The 20,271-nt window shown below is 47.2% G+C and overlaps 1 protein-coding gene across 1 annotated transcript; it reads left to right on the top strand.

Moving 5' to 3' along the window:
* Positions 1 to 301: 301 nt before the first annotated feature.
* On the top strand, positions 302 to 8,181 carry LOC124003305 (inositol hexakisphosphate kinase 2-like). The gene is made up of 3 exons (XM_046311447.1): positions 302 to 893; positions 5,779 to 6,010; positions 6,159 to 8,181. Exons 1-3 carry the CDS (start codon positions 677 to 679, stop codon positions 7,105 to 7,107), a joined length of 1,398 nt encoding a protein of 465 aa, XP_046167403.1. The 5' UTR covers positions 302 to 676; the 3' UTR covers positions 7,108 to 8,181.
* Positions 8,182 to 20,271: the final 12,090 nt, after the last annotated feature.

The raw sequence follows: 20,271 nt of genomic DNA on the forward strand, positions 1-20,271 counted from the left end.
GTCTGTCTGTCTGTCTGTCTGTCTGTCTGTCTGTCTGTCTGTCTGTCTGTCTGTCTGTCTGTCTGTCTGTCTGTCTGTCTGTCTGTCTGTCTGTCTCTCTCTCTCTCTCTCTCTCTCTCTCTCTCTCTCTCTCTCTCTCTCTCTCTCTCTCTCTCTCTCTCTCTCTGCAGTGCTCTCCTTCCTTTGTTTGCTTGTTCCTGATCTCAGTGCTTAGTTCCCACCCAACAACAGCTGCTGAGCTCTGATAGGCTGAAGCGGGTATGAGGCGGGGCCGACCTGTTTTTATATTTTTCTTGATCTGAGCTCCGTACAGACCCCAGTTCAGTATCGGCGACAGACAGAGTCAGGAACAATCTACACTCGCTCTCACACGCAACCTACAGCCCCAGACCTGTCGAAAATAATGATTTACTAGCACTACGTACACAGGGATATTACCTTAACCCGAACCTGGACTATACTACTCTGCTTTCGGACCAGGATAGCACGGGGAACTAAACGTTTTTTCTCTTCTCCTTCCTGCTGCACCCTTTCTTTTTCCTGCTGTGGTCTCTGCTGTCCGAGCAGGTGTCCTCTAACGCCCCCCAGAGAAAAAGAGCGGTACAGCCAGAAGATAGACAGCCCGAGCAGCCTCATCGTGGGCCCCTCCAGTTTAGCTGTCCGATGCGGAGTGAGGATGAGCCCTGCTCTAGAAGCCCTTATGCAGGCAGACGGGAAGCTCCCCTATCCCGGGAAAGGGGTGATGCTTGAGCCCTTTGTGCACCAGGTGGGGGGCCACTCTTGCGTACTGCGTTTCGGCGACCAGACCATCTGCAAGCCCCTCATCCCCCGAGAACACCAGTTCTACAAGAGCCTGCCCCCCGAAATGAGGAAGTTCACCCCCCAGTACAGAGGTAAGCTTATTCCCTGATCCAACCTAAACCTACAATATAACGCTACCATCATCTGAATAACATCCATTATGCTGTGTGCGCCACTGCTACTGCCCCACATTTCTCTCCCCATCTCCCATCTTCTCTCTCTATCTTTCTACATCCACCTCTTAATCTCTCCCTGGTTTCTCCACTGATATGGTCAGCTGCAGTGTTTTGTAACATTAGCTGCATTTAGGATTACAGTAGGTCACTGGAGATGGCAGTACCACAGCAGCACAAAGGGATTCGTTTCATGGTGGTGCTTAAGTGGGGGGTTGGGGACAGACAGTATGTGACTGCATGATACATCAGGGCTCTGCAGTGTCAGGTTATGTAATGGTGGTGGGGGTGTGTATGACAGGATCTTTATCCCCTGATGGATAGGTGTGAGCCAGGCATTCTGCATTAGACAGAGACAACCCTCCCACACAAAGGTGTCCTTGGTTGGGTGTCAGTCACACAAACAGGATTTAATGTGTTTTATATTATATTTTGTTCCATTGGATTCGATCACCTTTGAAATATCACAGAGGACCAACAGTATCGCTATCTTGTCTGCTCAGACCCTCTCCTGACAGTAGGGATAAAAGCCCAGTAGCCCTGCACCTGCCTGCATCTCCGAAGAGGGCTAAAGTTCCTGGAGGAAGGATCCAGTTCCCAGCATACTCAATAATAATGGGGCTGATCATCAGAGACGGAATGCTGAGTGGGAGAGATAGCGGTGTCTGACTGGACATCAGCCTGTCATGGATAGTTAAATAAATGTTCAATCAAAAAAATGTGTGTTTAACGAGTACACACACAAACACTCTCACACACACACACACACACATATACACACACACACAAACACTCTCACACACCTTGGGTGGAAAATCTCACTCTGTGTTGTTTTTCATTGACCGTGATGCGACATACGGTGTCTCCTGACACTTGCACTCACAGATCGGCCTACACACGCACATCTCACACACACTTTCTATCAAGTCACTCCTACCCTGGCACTGTGACAGAGTTGAGGCACCAGCGTGGTATCTGACTCCGCAGCAATGCGTCGTGGAACTATAAAAAACCCCAGGGTGATTTGGATGGGAGATGAAGTTGTAGAAAGAAGAGCACAGACGTCTGGTGACACTGAGAATATTACATAACAAACACATTCACTTCTGCTCAAAACACTTTTACACACACTCTCACACTCTTACAAACGTATGTTGGCCCATATACAGTCACGTTCACACACTCGCGTACTCACAAAACACATGAGTCGCAGGCACTTAAACACTCATCCTCACATGCCCCGCTGACAGTGCAGCTCTGACAGTTGAAACAGGCCTGGCCAGTAGAGGGTTAACTGCTGCAGGGTAGTGACATCACTGTGCATGACATCACTAAAGGCGGGAGCTGCAGAGGAGAGATAAGCACTGGGTCCCATTGTCCTCCATGTCACTGGCCAACACACCCGTTATCACTAAATACACATAGGCCCTAATGAAGGGTCTGTCTTGATGCTGTAGAGAACCTTCCCTCCAGTGTAAACCAGGGATGTTTTTGTTTGTATTTCAGAAAGGCTGGGATTTGCTTTTGTTGTCAGTCTTATTATCATGTTTATATTCAATGGGATGCTGAATATCCATCCTCCTCCCTATCTCTCTCCATCTCCCAATCCCTCCCTCTCTCTCTCTAATTTATCTGTCAGCCCCTGCAGCTGTGATGTTTGCTCTTCCTGTCTTGACACCCACTGCCCCCTTCCCCCAGCCTGCAGAGAGGGTTGCAATACATAGGCTCTTCTACAGGGGTTTATTAGGTAGAGTGGGGTAGGGGTGTGTGCATGTTTAGGGAACGCATCATAAATGATCCCAGGAATAAGTAAGTGTGTACAGTTTTCTATGAAAGTGTTCTGGAGACCCACCACCCTCCTCCCCACCACCCTGTCCTTCTCACCACCCTGTCCTTCCCACCACCCTCCTCCCCACCACCCTGTCCTTCCCACCACCCTCCTCCCCACCACCCTGTCCTTCCCACCACTCTCCTCTCCACCACCCTCCTCCCCACCACCCTGTCCTTCCCACCACCCTGTCTTTCCCACCACCCTCCTCCCCACCACCCTGTCCTTCCCACCACCCTGTCCTTCCACCACCCTCCTCCCCACCACCCTGTCCTTCCCACCACCCTGTCCTTCCCACCACCCTCCTCCCCACCACCCTGTCCTTCCCACCACCCTGTCCCACCACCCTCCCCACCACCCTGTCCTTCCCACCACCCTGTCAATCCCACCACCCTGTCCTTCCCACCACCCTGTCCTTCCCACCACCCCTGTCAATCCCCCACCACCCCTGTCCTTCCCACCACCCTGTCCTTCCCACCACCCTCCTCCCCACCACCCTGTCCTCCCCACCACCCTGTCTTTCCCACCACCCTGTCCTTCCCACCACTCTCCTCCCCACCACCCTGTCCTTCCCACCACCCTCCTCCCCACCACCCTGTCCTCCCCACCACCCTGTCCTTCCCACCACCCTGTCCTCCCCACCACCCTGTCCTCCCCACAACCCTGTCCTTCCCACCACCCTGTCCTCCCCACCACCCTGTCCTCCCCACCACCCTGTCCTTCCCACCACCCTGTCCTTCCCACCACTCTCCTCCCCACCACCCTGTCCTTCCCACCACCCTGTCCTTCCCACCACCCTCCTCCCCACCACCCTGTCCTTCCCACCACCCTGTCCTCCCCACCACCCTGTCCTCCCCACCACCCCATCCATCCCTTCCCTTTTTACTTTTTAGTGTGTTTGGATTATTGCCTTGAAATGCTGTATAAAAAGGCAAGTCAAACCTGAATGGACTCTTAAAATAGAGAGACGGTGCTCGCAAAATGCCCGACTTGATGGAACTGTTGTATCTTAATGAAATATAATTCAGGTGTGTTGTTGTCGTGGTTGTTTTTGAGTTTATACAGTGTATCTTTGCTATCGTTTCCTTTGGGTTGCCTTGAAACCTTGTAGCACTATGTGTATCAGTTAATGTGTGGTTTGGGTGGGTTTGGTAGTTTCTCAATAAAGGTTGGACTGAGTGTCACATTCGAGCCTCCTGTGGTGTTTGTGTATCTCTTTGCTTCTTGGGTTCATTCTCACGTACACATTTGAAGTACTTGGGAACACATACATTGTTGCTGCTGCTGCGTCCTTGCCCCCCTACCCGCTCTCTCTCTCTGCTGCCTACTTGCCCCCCACCCGCTCTCTCTCTCTGCTGCCTACTTGCCCCCCTACCCGCTCTCTCTCTCTGCTGCCTACTTGCCCCCTACCCACTCTCTCTCTCTGCTGCCTACTTGCCCCCTACCCGCTCTCTCTCTCTGCTGCCTACTTGCCCCCTACCCGCTCTCTCTCTCTGCTGCCTACTTGCCCCACTACCCGCTCTCTCTCTCTGCTGCCTCCTTGCCCCCTACCCTCTCTCTCTCTGCTGCCTACTTGCCCCACTACCCGCTCTCTCTCTCTCTCTCTGCTGCCTACTTGCCCCCTACCCGCTCTCTCTCTCTCTGCTGCCTACTTGCCCCCTACCCGCTCTCTCTCTCTCTGCTGCCTACTTGCCCCTCTACCCGCTCTCTCTCTGATGCCTCCTTGCCCCTCTACCCGCTCTCTCTCTCTCTGCTGCCTACTTGCCCCTCTACCCGCTCTCTCTCTCTCTGCTGCCTCCTTGCCCCACCAGCCCGCTCTCTCTCTCTGCTGCCTCCTTGCCCCCCTACCCGCTCTCTCTCTCTGCTACCTTTTTGCCCCCTACCCGCTTTCTCTCTCTCTGCTGCCTACTTGCCCCCTACCCGCTCTCTCTCTCTCTGCTGCCTACTTGCCCCCTACCTTCTCTCTCTCTCTCTGCTGCCTCATTGCCCCCTACCCACTTTCTCTCTTTGCTACCTTCTTGCCCCCCTACCCGCTCTCTCTCTCTGCTGCCTACTTGCCCCCCTACCCGCTCTCTCTCTCTGTTGCCTACTTGCCCCCTACCGGCTCTCTCTCTATGCTGCCTACTTGCCCCCTACCCGCTCTCTCTCTCTGCTGCCTACTTGCCCCCTACCCGCTCTCTCTCTCTGCTGCCTACTTGCCCCCCCTTCCCTCTCTCTCTCTCTGCTGCCTACTTGCCCCCTACCCGCTCTCTCTCTCTGCTGCCTCCTTGCCCCCTACCCGCTTTCTCCCTCTGCTGCCTACTTGCCCCCTACCTTCTCTCTCTCTCTGCTGCGTCCTTGCCCCCTACCCGCTCTCTCTCTCTGCTGCCTCCTTGCCCCCTTACCCGCTCTCTCCCTCTGCTGCCTACTTGCCCCCTACCTTCTCTCTCTCTCTGCTGCGTCCTTGCCCCCTACCCGCTCTCTCTCTCTGCTGCCTCCTTGCCCCCTTACCCGCTCTCTCCCTCTGCTGCCTACTTGCCCCCTACCTTCTCTCTCTCTCTGCTGCGTCCTTGCCCCCTACCCGCTCTCTCTCTCTGCTGCCTCCTTGCCCCCTACCCGCTCTCTCTCTCTGCTGCCTCCTTGCCCCCTACCCGCTTTCTCTCTCTGCTACCTTCTTGCCCCACCACCCGCTCTTTCTCTCTGCTGCCTCCTTGCCCCCCTACCCGCTCTCTCTCTCTGCTGCCTCCTTGCCCCCTACCCGCTCTCTCTCTCTGCTCCCTCAATAGGAAAGCCTGTGTTTGTTTGTGTTTGTCTTTCTCTTTACAGAGTGTATTTGGCTGGAAGCAGGACCCAGTTGGTAAGAACTGCCTATGACTAACCAGTTACTGGGAGGTTTTGGCTTCATCATAGCATTATAAAATAAAAAATCCAATGCCGGGTACTAACCACCTTCCTATCGTTCTCTTTCCCGCTTCCCTCCATCTCTCCCTCTCTCAGGTGTGGTGTCAGTCAGCTTTGAGGAAGATGAAGAGGGCAACCTGTGTCTCATCGCTTACCCCCTCCACAATGAACCAGAGAACATGGAAAACAAGGACCCCTCAGCTGAATGCGAGCCTAAGAGTAAGATGATCAAGTGGGGCAACAAGAAATCATCGTCCCTATTGCTAGATAATGACAACTACAGCAAAGACCGGGTCAGACAGAGCACTAAAGAGAACAAGAGCAAAAGGTGAGCACATACACTGTTACATCGGTACACATACTGTATATACAAATATATCCAAACACCAACGTAGATTCATAGATTCTATACAGCAAATATGTACTGTATGGTGATTGGCAGATATCTAACCTCTCTTTCCTCTCTGTGTGTGTAGTTATAACGGTGCGGAGGTGCAGCAGCAGGCAGAGGTTCTCCGCTACAGCCTAGATCGGAAGCAGATCAAACACAACCCCTGGAGTCTGAAATGCCACCAGCAGCACCTCCAGAGGATGAAGGAGAACTCCAAGCATCGCAACCAATACAAATTCATCCTGTTGGAGAACCTGACGTGGCGTCACGCGGTGCCGTGCGTGCTGGACCTGAAGATGGGCACGCGGCAGCATGGTGACGATGCGTCAGAGGAGAAGAAGGCCAACCAGATCCGCAAATGTCAACAGAGCACTTCCGCCTCCATCGGTGTCCGCCTTTGTGGCATGCAGGTGTACCAGTCGGACTCAGGCCAGCTGATGTTCATGAACAAGTACCACGGGAGGAAGCTGAGCCTGCCGGGCTTCAAAGATGCCCTTTTCCAGTTCTTCCACGATGGGCAGCGTCTGCGGCACGAGCTGCTCTCCCCGGTGCTGCGGAAGCTCCGGGAGATGCAGGAAACCCTGGAGTCCTGCGAGTCTTACCGCTTCTACTCCTCCTCCCTCCTCATCATCTATGATGGGGAGCCCCCTCGCCCTCGCGCCCCCACTCGACGCCACCGCGGAGGAGAGGAGGGTGATGAGGACGAGCTCTCAGATGAGGAAGAGGAAGAGGGGGCGTTTGGGTTCACCCGTGGCTCGGCAGCTGGTAGCAGTGCTGGAGGGAGCAGTAACGGTAGCAGTAGCAGTAACGGTAGCAGTAGCAGTAACGGTAGCGTCGGTCGCTCGTCCCGTGGTGCAGCAGGGGAGGCCAGCAGCCCGGCAGTGGATGTGAGGATGATAGACTTTGCTCATACGACGTGTCGCCATTATGGGGAGGACAGTGTTGTGCATGAGGGTCAGGACAGCGGCTACATCTTCGGCCTGCAAAACCTCATCACCATCATCTCCCAGCTGGAGGAGCACAGCGCCGACTAAAGACTGAGCCTCCACTCTGGGAAACTTGAACCTAACCTGGGAATAACAGCACTGAGCTGTCGCTGTAGCCCTGATTTACCCTCCTCCGACAATGGCCTGGTCCTAATGGGCACCACACGGCTGGGGGTCTGACCCCCCACCTACTGTAGGGGACAACCATGGAGTTTCTGGCCCGGGGGAGAGGCCACGCTGGAGTCGGTTCTGCACTCCCCACCCTCCCCCTGAACCAACACGGGACAGGACCACTTGTGCACTCGTTTGCATCTTGTCTCTGTGGCTGTTCTCTCTATTTCTTCCTTTCTTTCTTTTCTATGTGGTGGGAGAGATTGTGACTGAGACTCTGGTCTATTAACAGGCTCAAGGACTCCTGTATCGTTCTGTCCTCCTTTCCTCTCGTTTCCACCTCTCTGCTCCTCTGTTACAGACTGTTTTCTTTACTGTATGGTCTCTCTGAGAGAGAGACGTAAAGCTTAAGTGTAGTTCTGGGAGTCAGACTTGGTGCTTATTAAACTGTAAGGTGACATGAGGTGTTTGTGGATGGAGTTTGGACTGATATTCCCCCAACAGCACAGCACACACGAGTGGGGGTTGCTTCTGTACAGACTAAACGGGGCTGGCAGCTTTGTAACGAGTGATCTCCTCGCTCTCCTATGGCTGACATTTCATATTTCCACCATACACCCCCCCCCTGTACTGTTTTGTCCCTAAATCATAGACATTTAAAGTAGGGGGTAATAAGGGGATAACATCAATACTTTGTAACTTTCTTTGTTTGTCATTCCTGAAATGGTGACTGAAGAAGAGAATATATTGGTTAGGACAATAAATACTATATAGAGAAAGTGTATATAGAATCTTTATTTATTTGAAATATTTCTTCAAAATAAACTAAACAAAAAAAATGAGAAACAAAATGGAGAAAAGAATTCCTACATTCCATATTACTGTTCTAAATGTTCTGTTCTGATGACATTAGTGAATCTAGTTTTTTTGCAAGATACCTCTCTTGTATACCTGTGAGTAAACAGTATGTTGTATGTTGGAAGTAAAATAAAGACATTTCTTTGTGGAAAAGCACTTTCCTGTCATTGAGCGCATAATACTTCTAGGAAAGGGGTGGCAGGGGCACAGAGTGTTGTAAAATAAGGTGGGGGGTTTTAAAATAAAGTGTGGGGGGGGGTTAAAAAAGGTGGGGGGTGTAAAATAAGGTGGGGGGTTGTAAAATAAGGTGGGGGAGTTGTAAAATAAGGTGGGGGGTTGTAAAATAAGGTGGGGGGATGAAAAATAAGGTGGGGAAGTTGTAAAATAAGGTGGGGGTTGTAAAATAAGGTGGGGGTTGTAAAATAAGGTGGGGGTTGTAAAATAAGGTGGGGGGTTGTAAAATAAAGTGTGGGGGGTTTAAAAAGGTGGGGGTGTAAAATAAGGTGGGGGGTTGTAAAATAAGGTGGGGGGTTGTAAAATAAGGTGGGGAGTTGTAAAATAAGGTGGGGGGTTGTAAAATAAGGTGGGGGGTTGTAAAATAAGGTGGGGGAGTTGTAAAATAAGGTAAGGTGGGGGGTGTAAAATAAGTTGGGGGGGTTGTAAAATAAGGTGGGGGGGTTGTGAGAGGAAAGTCAGTAAATAGAAATGACAGGGCTGTTAAATTGACCACTGAAATACTCTTGTGTCACCATGGCACACCACACTTGCAGGGAGGAAGTCTGTTTAAATAAGCCATCCTGTGGGAAAATTAGTCACTTCTTCTACACAGGTGTGGTTCATGGAGAGAATAAAGAGGACTGAATCTGATGTCACTCCTTCACCCTATCCACCCAGTTACACCTCTTTCACAGCCAAGGGCATTGGCAGTTCACAACTCAATTAAAACAATTAACTAAATGGAGTTTATATGATTTAGAGAATGTCCCTTTGCCTGTTGATGGACTGGTCTTGGGGTCTATGAGTGCACAATGGAAAAATTAAGGACACTTTTCATTACATGCGTCACACTATTTGAAAGTTTATCCTGTTATGCAGTTGAGGTGTTTTTCTTTGTTTTCTGTCCGGCTGAGACGTCTGTGACTGCCACACCTGTTGTAGCACGTTTATGACCCTGGCGTTAGGGCTCAGATTATCCTCTGCAATCCAGAAAAACTACAAGAGCGGAAAACATTTGGTATTGTGTAAAGTAGTAGGCTGGTAGAACCAGGTGTTATGTTTGTTCCTTATATAATGACAAAATGGGGTGTAGGTTTACTACTTTTAATGAACATATACTTCAGCTAGAAAACTCCATGTTTAGCCATGCAAGACATTCTTCAACCCTCCGCAAAGCCTGCTGGGTAACGTAGTCTAAATGTTATTAACACATACCAACACATCTTCTTTCCTTTAATTAAAAGAAAACTACTTTTTAATGCAACTACACATGTCACATCACATTTGTTTACTCAACCTGCATAACATGCAATTTTCTTCTCCCCAATTTCTTTCCCCCCAATTTTTATTTTTTTCAACTAAATATAGTCTGTCCAACAATACTATATTGTGGCTCTTTCCTTTTCTTTTCACATTAACAAAACATTCAGTCCAGGTGCCCCTTTTTTTCAGCAATTCTCAATAAGCCTTTCAGGGGCTCTCACAGTCCTTTTTGGTCGCTCTGCTGAAGTGCTTCCTGAAACAGTTGGACAACGTTCATTGTCAGTCAGGGTCTTCTGACGGAATTGTCCATTTCTAAAGGCATTTGACGCTTCAGCAGTATCCTCCTGATGATCCTCAGTTCCTTGAGTGAATGGCTGAAGCCTTAGATCCACTCCGTTTCGTCTCAGTTGTGATCCATGCTCCGTTTGGATTTCATAGGATCGCGGTGCAACTTCACTCTGCACACACCCTTTGCTGCATCCAGGTCCCTGTAGTGATGTCTCGGAGTCGTACATGATCTCCAGGTTTCAGTTCAGGTAAGTGCTGGCACTTTTGTCGTGTCGCTGTTTTTGTTTGTCTTTCTGTTTTTCCTTTGCGAGTTTGACTTTGTGAGCACCTCTGGGTGTTAACAAGTCCTCATGGATGGGTAGGTTGGTTCTGATGCGACGTCCCATCAACATTTGTGCAGGTGAAAGTCCGTTCTGCAGCGGTGCGCTGCGGTAGTTCAGATTTTTAGGAAATCCTCCTTTCCATCGTGTGCCTTTTTCATCAGACCTTTGACAATTTTGACTGAACTCTCTGCTAAGCCATTGGACCTTGGGTAGTTGGGGCTGGAGTTGTTGTGTCGGAATCCCCAGTCGTTAGTGAACGATCGAAATTCGGAACTTGAGAACTGTGGGCCATTGTCTGAGTACAGTTCAAACGCAAACTCATGTCTTGCAAAGACTAATTTCAGGTAGGTGATTACAGCTTTGCTGGAGGTAGCTGGCAGTGTTGCTACTTCAGGGTAGTTTGAGTAGTAGTCGGTAACAACAATGTGAATTTTGCCATTGCAGTCAAAAAGGTCAACTCCAACATTGTAGTAGGGTCTGTTGGGTACTGGATGAGGCATTAGCGGCTCTGCTTCCTGCTTCCTTTGGCCTGTAGGTCAAACACAGTTCACATGAAGCAGTGGTCTGGCTGATTTCCTGGTTCATTCTTGGCCAGTACACTACTTCTCGTGCTCGTCGTTTGCATTTTTCCTCACCCAAGTGGCCCTTGTCTATTTTCTGTAGCATTTCTTTGCGTAGTGTCATGGGAATGACAATCTTATTGCCTTTGAACACTATGTCATCCACATTGGTGAGCTCTGCTCTGCACATCCAGTAATCCTGTATTCTCCTCGGACAGTTGTTTTTCTGTGCGGGTCATCCTATCAGTGTTATTTCTTTCAACTCTGTCATTGTTTGGTCAGCTGCGGTCTCTCTTTTGATCTGCTCCATTCTCTCAGAAGACACAGGAAGTGATGCTACGATCAGGTCGACGTAGGCTTGAATCTCAGTGTTTTTCTGTGTGTCGAAGCTCCTTCTTGTCGACTGCTCAAGAAAGAGTGTCGGCGGCGAGCATGAACTTTCCCGGGGTATAGATCATCTTCACATCATACTTTTGCAGTCTGATCAACATTCCCTGGATTCTCATTGGATAATCATTCAGGGGCTTAGACATGATTGACACCAATGGCTTGTGGTCAGTTTCTACTTCGAAGTCTCGTCCGTAGACGTATTGGTGAAACCTTTCGCAAGCGTATGTGCTCGCCAGTAGTTCTTTCCCTATTTGTGCATACCTTATCTCTGCGCCTGTCAAGGCTCTGGACGCATAAGCGACGGGTTGCCATGTGTCGTCATGCTGTTGCAGAAGAACTGCTCCCAGGCCAAACTGTGACGCGTCTGCAGAAATCCTTGTGCTTTTCTCTGGATCATAGAACCTGAGCACTGGCTCTTCTGTGATTGTCTTATTTAGGTTTTTGAAGCAGTTTTCCTGTTCATGGGACCATTCCCATACATTTTTCTGTTCCAAAAGACATCTGAGTGGAGCGGACTGTGCTGACAGTTGAGGTATGAACTTTGTACGGTAGGTGATCATGCCCATGAAGCGTCTCAAATCGTCCTTGTTCTTCGGGCGCTCCATGTTGTTGATAGCTGATGTTTTCCTCGGGTCTGGTTTGACTCCGTCCTCTGAAAGTACGTCTCCCACGAAGGTAAGTGTTTTCACACCAAACTCGCATTTGTCCTTGTTTAGTTTTAGGTTGACGTTCCGTGTCAGGTCCAGCACTTGTCTCACTCTCGCATCGTGTTCTTCTTTTGTGGACCCCCAGATGATGATGTCATCCGTCAAAGTCTCCAGTCCTGGAATGTGCTCGAAGATCATATGGATTGTCTTTTCACATTAGTGCTGAGTGCAAGTGCTGAGAGAATCCCATATGGTAGACAAAGAAATCTGTACCTGCCCTCAGGTGTGTTGAATGTGCATAGCCTTGAGCTTGCATCAGCTAGCTTCATTTGCCAGAATCCTGATGAGGCATCAGGCTTACTGACATTATCTCTTCTCTGGTTGGCAACTCTGAAATGCTCTCTCTTGATTGCTTTGTTGAGAACTCTCGGGTCTAGACATATCCTGAGATCGCCGTTCTTTTCCCCCACAATAACCAGTGAGCTTCCCCAGTCTGTAGGTTGATCCATTTTTGTGATGACGTCCATCTTTTCCATGCGTCGTTACAGTTGTTACATGATTTGCCATGTGCAGGGAATTGTTTTGGCTTGTGGATAAATCCACATTTTCCACATGTAGTGTTTTGATTTCTCTCTTTTGCTTGTTTATGTTTTGTACGGCGTTGTGTGTGTGTTGCTCGTCTCTTTTTATTGCATACACTGACGTCTCTTCCCTGCACAGCTCTTTAGCGTGTGCTCTGGCGGTTTCAGCTGCTCGACACATATTCACTGCTTTATCCACAGTTAAATCTTGCTCACGCAGCAATCGCTCCTTGAGTCCATTATCAAGTGTGCCACAGACTATCCTGTCTTTCACTAGTGAGTCTTTCAGATTTTCAAATTCACAAGTTTTTCTCAGTGTGTTCAGCTCAGCCAAATACGGGTCCAAACTGACTCCCTGTTTCTGATCATGAGAGAAAAACTTGTATCTCTCAAACATGACGTTCTGGCTTGGTACAAAGTACTCCTCAAATTTAGCCATTAGCACAGTCAATGTCAAGGAAGCTTTCAATTTGTCATCATCTCCCCCTGCACCACTGGCTGCTAGGTAGATATTGAATCTCTGCTTGAAACGTTTCCAATTGTCAGCTAAATTGCCTATTAACTGCATAGGAGTAGGAGGACTAAGCCTATCCATGACGGAGAACAGGAACAGTATCAATTTCTCTTACGTATGTTGCTCATCAACTTGCTCGTCAACAGATTCCAATGCAGCCTCACTCTCGCTGCTGTCACTCTCGCTGCTGTCACTCTCGCTGCTGCGGCTCGTTGCCCCTCGCTCTTGCAAGCTGGCATCTTCGACTTCTCACGTCACTTGACTTGTGGTAGAATGTTCCATTTTCGATGCGGAAATTTGCAGTTACTCCTTTCTTATCTCTGTCTCGTCATAGCGACTACCAGTCTGACACCATGTTATGTTTGTTCCTTATATAATGACAAACTGGGGCGTAGGTTTAACTCCTTTTAAATAGCATATACTTCAGCTAGAAAACTCCATGTTTAGCCATGCAAGGCATTCTTCAACCCCCCGCATAGCCTACTGGGTAACGTAGTCTAATTGTTATTAACACATAACAACACACCACGGAGTGGTAATCTCCCTAAGTAACATTTTGGGTTTACATGTACCCTCTGACCCTCGTATTGGAAGCCGTTGTTTCTTAGTGGCAGCAGAGCCTTTGTTCCACATCCAAATCGGCTTACCAGGATTGGAAAATGCTGAACTGGGTAGGGTGATACCACAGCTTGACAATGTGGAAAGTATGTGAGGAATGCTGCTTTACACTACAGGCATGGCTCACCTGATGCATGTGTGAGACAGTTGACGGGGCGAAGTGACAGGATACATAAAGAGGCTTAGAGGCCTTTATCAGTAGTGGAGCTGTAAACTGAGAAGGGATGTGTTGTTAAAGTGGAGTGTCGGTTTAGAGACACTGGATATGATTTGTACTTGGATTATTATAGACTGATGGGCTCATTTTACATGGCGTTTTTGTCATTTAGCAGACGCAATTATCCAGATGTCTTTAGAGGGAGAGATTGTGGATGTAGTGAAGTTGAATGATGGAGGCTGAGAGAGACAGTATATTTGATCCATCATCAAGGAGCAGATCGAGGTCCATGTTGAGGATGTAATTAATATGACACATGGAGGTTGAGAGAGAGAATGCTGAGGTCTAGATAGGCCGATGACGTCTGTGGAGTCTGACGTGTGGGCTTGATGTTTACTGGGCTGATGGAGGCCTAGGCTGTGGAGAGCGGCTTGATTATGCACCATGAAGGGCACACGGCGCCTGGGGGAAAGTCACGCAGACTCCTGCCCACCCCTATGTCCACCATGATCCGATCCCAACTGATATGAGCTGAGTGGCTCACTCAATCAGGGCCTGCAGTCAGACGACCCACATACACAGACACGATGTGTGTGCCATCCATTCATTCACCCATGATACACTGATACTAAGGCCTCTGCTGTGTACTGTACCAAGCCTTGCACTCATATCTGCTTACAGTAAGACTCAAAGTCAAATCAAATCAAATGTATTTGTCACATACATATGGTTAGCAGATGTTAATGCGAGTGTAGTGAAATGCTTGTGCTTCTAGTTCCGACAATGCAGTAATAACCAACGAGTAATCTCACCTAACAATTCCAAAACTACTACCTTATACACTTTTATTTTATTTTTAATTTATTTCACCTTTATTTAACCAGGTAGGCGAGTTGAGAACAAGTTCTCCTTTACAACTGCGACCTGGCCAAGATAAAGCATAGCAGTGTGAACAGACAACACAGAGTGTAAAGGGATAAAGAATATGTACATAAAGACATATGAATGAGTGATGGTACAGAACGGCATAGGCAGTAGATGGTATCGAGTACAGTATATACATATGAGATGAGTAATGTAGGGTATGTAAACAAAGTGGCATAGTTTAAAGTGGCTGGTGATACATGTATTACATAAAGATGCAGTAGATGATATAGAGTACAGTATATACATATACATGTGAGAAGAATAATGTAGGGTATGTAAACATTATATTGAGTAGCATTGTTTAAAGTGGCTAGTGATATATTTTACATCAATTTCCATCAATTCCCATTATTAAAGTGGCTGGAGTTGAGTCAGTGTGTTGGCAGCAGCCACTCAATGTTAGTGGTGGCTGTTTAACAGTCTGATGGCCTTGAGATAGAAGCTGTTTTTCAGTCTCTCGGTCCCAGCTTTGAAGGATCGTAAGGGGGAAGCTACAAAATTAATCATAAACACATCCATAATTGTACAGCAGATTTCCAAATTGTCTTGAGTTAGCCCTGCCTCTTACGTCACAACTTAGAGTAGTAAAGTCGCAATGCGTTCAAGGACAGTTTCAATAACAATCCATCTTGCTGTAGGCCCAATAACTGACGTCAGCTAGAACTGCCGAGTCAATGCTTCAACAAGGAAATCCTCTAATTACTGGAAATGTCATTAATTCATCTTCATTACCAAGCAGAAAACTGACAACTCACCCCCCTACCAGACATTGGACCAACACCAACATCAGCTATGAACTGATTTATCATCATAAGAAAGGCAGGGATCAGCTATTTCATATGTGGTCAATTTCACACTCTTGTGCATATACCCTGCCTCTAGTCTTTTCTAGGAAAATTGTGTAATTTGTTATCGTTATCAAGGTCGATACTAAAACTGAACTTGACCATAGTTAATCTCTTATCAGTCGCCCAGGCTTGCAGTTTGAAGCGTTTCACTGCTCTGCCTCTGTTCCTCATGCAGTCCTTTTGTAAATCCGTGTTCCAAGCTACTCGTTCTGGTGCTCTGTAATTATAGGCCCCTTTCATAAGCCTCTTCAGAAACTCTGTGGCTTTCTTTCTGTTACTGACCCGGGATTTGGTGTGTACTTTTCTACTATGTTTGGGGGTGGAGGGGTATGTGTGTATAAGTGTGGGTGACTGTGTGGGTGACTGTGTGGGTGCGTGCATTTTATAATATAATATAATAATAATAATAATATATGCTATTTAGCAGGCGCTTTTATCCAAAGTTCTGCACCTGTGATCTGAGGACACCGTGTTTCATCAAGGGAACATATGGAGAGGGAGGAAATAGAGATGGACAGGGTGGGATTAAACAGTATGATAAATATTCATATACAACAGCATGAGGAATGATAATCTGTTTTGCACAAATCTAAACATGGTCAATAAATCTGTAATCCCTGTTCGTCACATGAGCTCTGGCTTTGTTAAATGACTGATGTGATGGAGGGTTAATTTTGTTAACAATTTTTTTTTAAATCAAACATTTTTATATTTTTAAGGCAAAATAGACCCAGAAAAAAACTATAACTAAAGAAACATTATTATTTATTTCAGTTGACTAAGATGAGAAGAGAGAAAATGTGTTCAGCAGTGGGAAGGACGGGTCACACCAGGCAAACACAGCCTACATCAGCTGGTAAGCTGCGGTTGAGCAATCGATTAGTGTGGGCAGAGCAGCAGACAGGCTGAGCCTGTGCATGTGACTCTTGCTTCACCTAACTATCTCACCACCAGCTTTCTAGTTAGCTACCATTTGCCTGGTTAAAAAACACATGCTGCTTTACAAAATTAAAAACAATAGCAGCACTGATTTTAATAATAAAACAACAGTCTAGCTATGTTTATCTCTCCCTTGAGTCGGCTATAGAAAAGCAGGCTGTCTTTGAATATGTAATCTCATACAACCCTCATGCTTTTCCCACTGCATTTCATATACATGTTCTGTAGCCAACGTAGCCGAGTCTCCCTAAAGCTTGGTCGCAAATGGCTCTTCCAAATGGACAATGACCCCAAGCATACTTCCAAAGTTGTGGCAAAATGACTTAAGGACACCAAAGTCAAGGTATTGGAGTGGTCATCACAAAGCCCTGACCTCAATCCTATAGGACATTTGTGGGCAGAACTGAAAAGGCTTGTGCGAGCAAGGAGGCCTACAAACCTGACTCAGTTACACCAGCTCTGTCAGGAGGAATGGGCCAAAAGTCACCCAACTTATTGTGGGAAGGTTGTGGAAGGCTCCCCAAAACTTTTGACTCAAGTTAAACAAAATAAAGACAATGCTACCAAATACTAATTAAGTGTATGTAACCTTCTGACCCACTTGGAATGTGATGAAAAAAATAAAAGCTGAAATAATGTTAATGTTAATAATGTTTTCATCATTTTGACAATGACTAGATTAAATCATTATTCAAATGACAAAAATGTGACTAAGACTTAATGATATTTTAGTCAAAATGACTAAGACTAGACAACAAAAAAAATGTAAGTACCAAAATTAACACAGACGAGATGTGGATTAGAGCATTGTGTGTGTGTGTGTGTTACGTGCTCCACTTTCCACATTTTGGGGGATTTTCAGGTTGCCATAGTAACTGAATCAGTTCCGTAACGGAGACAAGTCTCCATGGCAACAGCACCAGTAGGCATGGAAGGGTTGGCGTGTTCCAGTTAACCAAACAGTTCAGCATTTTTAGGAAAGACCTCGAAAAAGGACAGAAGAGAAAAGAGCTGAGATTTCACTTCAGTTGCAGCAGAACTTCAATTCCAGTACACACAAATCTGTTCAAATCTCATGCCATCCTTCTCGTGGGTATTATTTTCTCAAAGCTTTTCTTTACAGATGATGGTCTTGCTCTTGCCTTGATCACACTACAACAGTAACACTTTGCCTCACAGTTGGGCTGACCTCGATAAACTGCCTCTTGGTCTAACTACTATATTATACTGTCCCGATTGGCCAGAAACTTTGACTTGTCACAATCTCACCTGCAGTTCATTAGGTTTTAAGAGCTTTATCAGGCTCTAATGAGGATAGTCATTGTATTAGGCCATTCATAATGTAGGCTACTGATAACATTAATAATGCTGTCTGCTAAGACCTACTGGTGCCTAAGTTCTGTAACACTGTAAAGTCCATGGAGAATAAGAGCACCTCCTCCCAGCTGCCCACTGCACTGAGGCTAGGAAACACTGTCACCACAGTCACCACTATAATTGAGAAGTTCAATAAGCATTTTTCTACGGCTGGCCATGCTTTCCACCTGGTTACCCCTACCTCGGTCAACTGCCCTGCACTCCCCACAGCAACTCACCCAAGCCTCCCCGATTTCTCATTCACCAAAATCCAGATAGCTGATGTTCTGAAAGAGCTGCAAAATCTGGACCCCTACAAATCAGTCGGGCTAGACAATCTGGACCCTCTCTTTCTAAGATTATCTCCCAAAATTGTTGCAACCCCTATCACTAGCCTGTTCAACCTCTCTTTCGTATCGTCTGAGAATCCCAAAGATTGGAATGCTGCCATGATCATCCCCCTCTTCAAAGGGGGAGACACTCTAGGCCCAAACTGCTACAGACCTATATCTATCCTACCCTGCCTTTCCATGGTCTTCGAAAGCCAAGTTAACAAACAGATTTCCGACCCTTTAGAATCCCACCGTATCTTCTCCGCTATGCAATCTGGTTTCAGAGCTGGTCACGGGTGCACCTCAGCCATGCTCAAGGTCCTAAATGATATGATAACCGCAATCGATAAGAGACATTACTGTGCAACCGTATTCATCGACCTGGCCAAGGCTTTCGACTCTGTCAATCACCGCATTCTTATAGGCAGACTCAACAGCCTTGGTTTCTCAAATAATTGCCTCATCTGGTTTACCAACTACTTCTCTGACAGAGTTCAGTGTGTCAAATCGGAAGGCCTGTTGTCCGGACCTCTGGCAGTCTCTATGGGGGTGCCACAAGGTTCAATTCTCGGGCCGACTCTCTTCTCTGTATACATCAATGATGTCGCTCTTGCTGCTGGTGAGTCTCTGATCCATCTCTACGCAGACGACACCATTCTGTATACTTCTGGCCCTTCGTTGGACACTGTGTTAACTAACCTCCAGACAAGCTTCAATGCCATACAACACTCCTTCCGTGGCCTCCAACTGCTCTTAAATGCAAGTAAAACTAAATGCATGCTCTTCAACCGATCACTGCCCGCACTTGCCCGCCCGTCTGACTTAGAATATGTGGATAACTACAAATACCTAGGTGTCTGGTTAGACTGTAAACTCTCCTTCCAAACTCACATTAAACATCTCCAATCCAAAATTAAATATAAAATCGTCCTCCTATTTCGCAACAAAGCATCCTTCACTCATGCTGCCAAACATACCCACATAAAACTGACCATCCTGGCGCTCCAGCTCCAGCAGGTATATCTCACTGGTCACCCCCAAAGCCAATTCATCATTTTGCCACCTTTCCTTTCAGTTCTCTGTTGCCAATGACTGGAACGAACTGCAAAAATCACTGAAGCTGGAGACTCATGTCTCCCTTACTAGCTTTAAGCACCAGCTGTCAGAGCAGCTCACAGATCACTGCACCTGTAAATAGCCAATCTGTAAACAACCCATCCGACTACCTCAACCCCATACTGTATTTATTTATTTATCTTGCTCCTTTGCACTCCAGTATCTCTACTTGCTCTACATCTTCTGCACATCTACCCTTCCAGTGTTGAATTGCTATTTTGTAATTACTTCGCCACCATGGCCTGTTTATTGCCTTAACTCCCTTATCTTACCTCATTTGCACTCACTATAGATTTTTTTCCTACTGTATTATTGACTGTATGTTCTGTTTATTCCATGTGTATTTTGGCTAAAGCTGCTGGTGTAAGCGATGTACAGTATCATTATTTAACGTGGTACATGGTTTAACATCCTGCTGTTTGCTTTAAATGATCAACCACAACTAACCTTGATTGTATTGATTTGGTAAGAGGCTAATGAAATACACAATGGGACCTGGACTGTCTGTCTGTGTGTTGAGTGCCAGAGAATTGGGTATATCGTAGGTAACAGGATCGAAGGTCCTGTAGATTCTTGTCTGGGCTGATGCCCATTCACCACAGGCCCGCCTTTTATCGTCTATCATCATTACCATTCAGACTTGTACCATCAGCATTGTGTTTTGTTCGTGTGATTGTGTTCAAGTCAGGGGAACCAGGCCCTGCCACCCGCTGGGCAGCCAGCCCTGCCAGGCCCACTCAATCACAGCAAAACCACACAAAAAAAAACATGACTATTACAAAAATACTTTGAACCAACATGGAATAGACGTTGAATTGATGTCTGTGCCCAGTGGGTGTGCTGTGCTCGTCGTAAACTATGAATGCGCTTTTGAACGAGCTGTAGAAACAGAACTTTCAGCAACGTGACCTTTAAGCACTGGCAAGACGTGCCACACAGAGTACAAAGGCCATGCACACGTGAAATAGCACATCACAAAGAAAGCACCACGTACTGCGCAGGTCTGCCTGCATCAGAATTGTTGATGTCATCAGTGCGAACCATGGAGGTACCTATAGCTGAGAGACAACCAAAGGTGTTGTGTTGGAAATTGGAAGACAGGAGCACAGTGCTGTATCTGAACAGGTGCTTATATTACCTTAGAATGGGTCCAATGGGCCCTGGATAT

This window comes from Oncorhynchus gorbuscha, linkage group LG18, assembly GCF_021184085.1.
Source record: "Oncorhynchus gorbuscha isolate QuinsamMale2020 ecotype Even-year linkage group LG18, OgorEven_v1.0, whole genome shotgun sequence".
Classification (NCBI taxonomy): domain Eukaryota; kingdom Metazoa; phylum Chordata; class Actinopteri; order Salmoniformes; family Salmonidae; genus Oncorhynchus; species Oncorhynchus gorbuscha.

Coding starts and splice junctions, on each gene's coding strand:
- LOC124003305 (XM_046311447.1), top strand. CDS start 677: ATGAGCCCTGCTCTAGAAGCCCTTATGCAGGCAGACGGGAAGCTCCCC. Junction 894..5,778: donor GTTCACCCCCCAGTACAGAG/GTAAGCTTATTC, acceptor TCCCTCTCTCAG/GTGTGGTGTCAGTCAGCTTT. Junction 6,011..6,158: donor AAAGAGAACAAGAGCAAAAG/GTGAGCACATAC, acceptor CTGTGTGTGTAG/TTATAACGGTGCGGAGGTGC.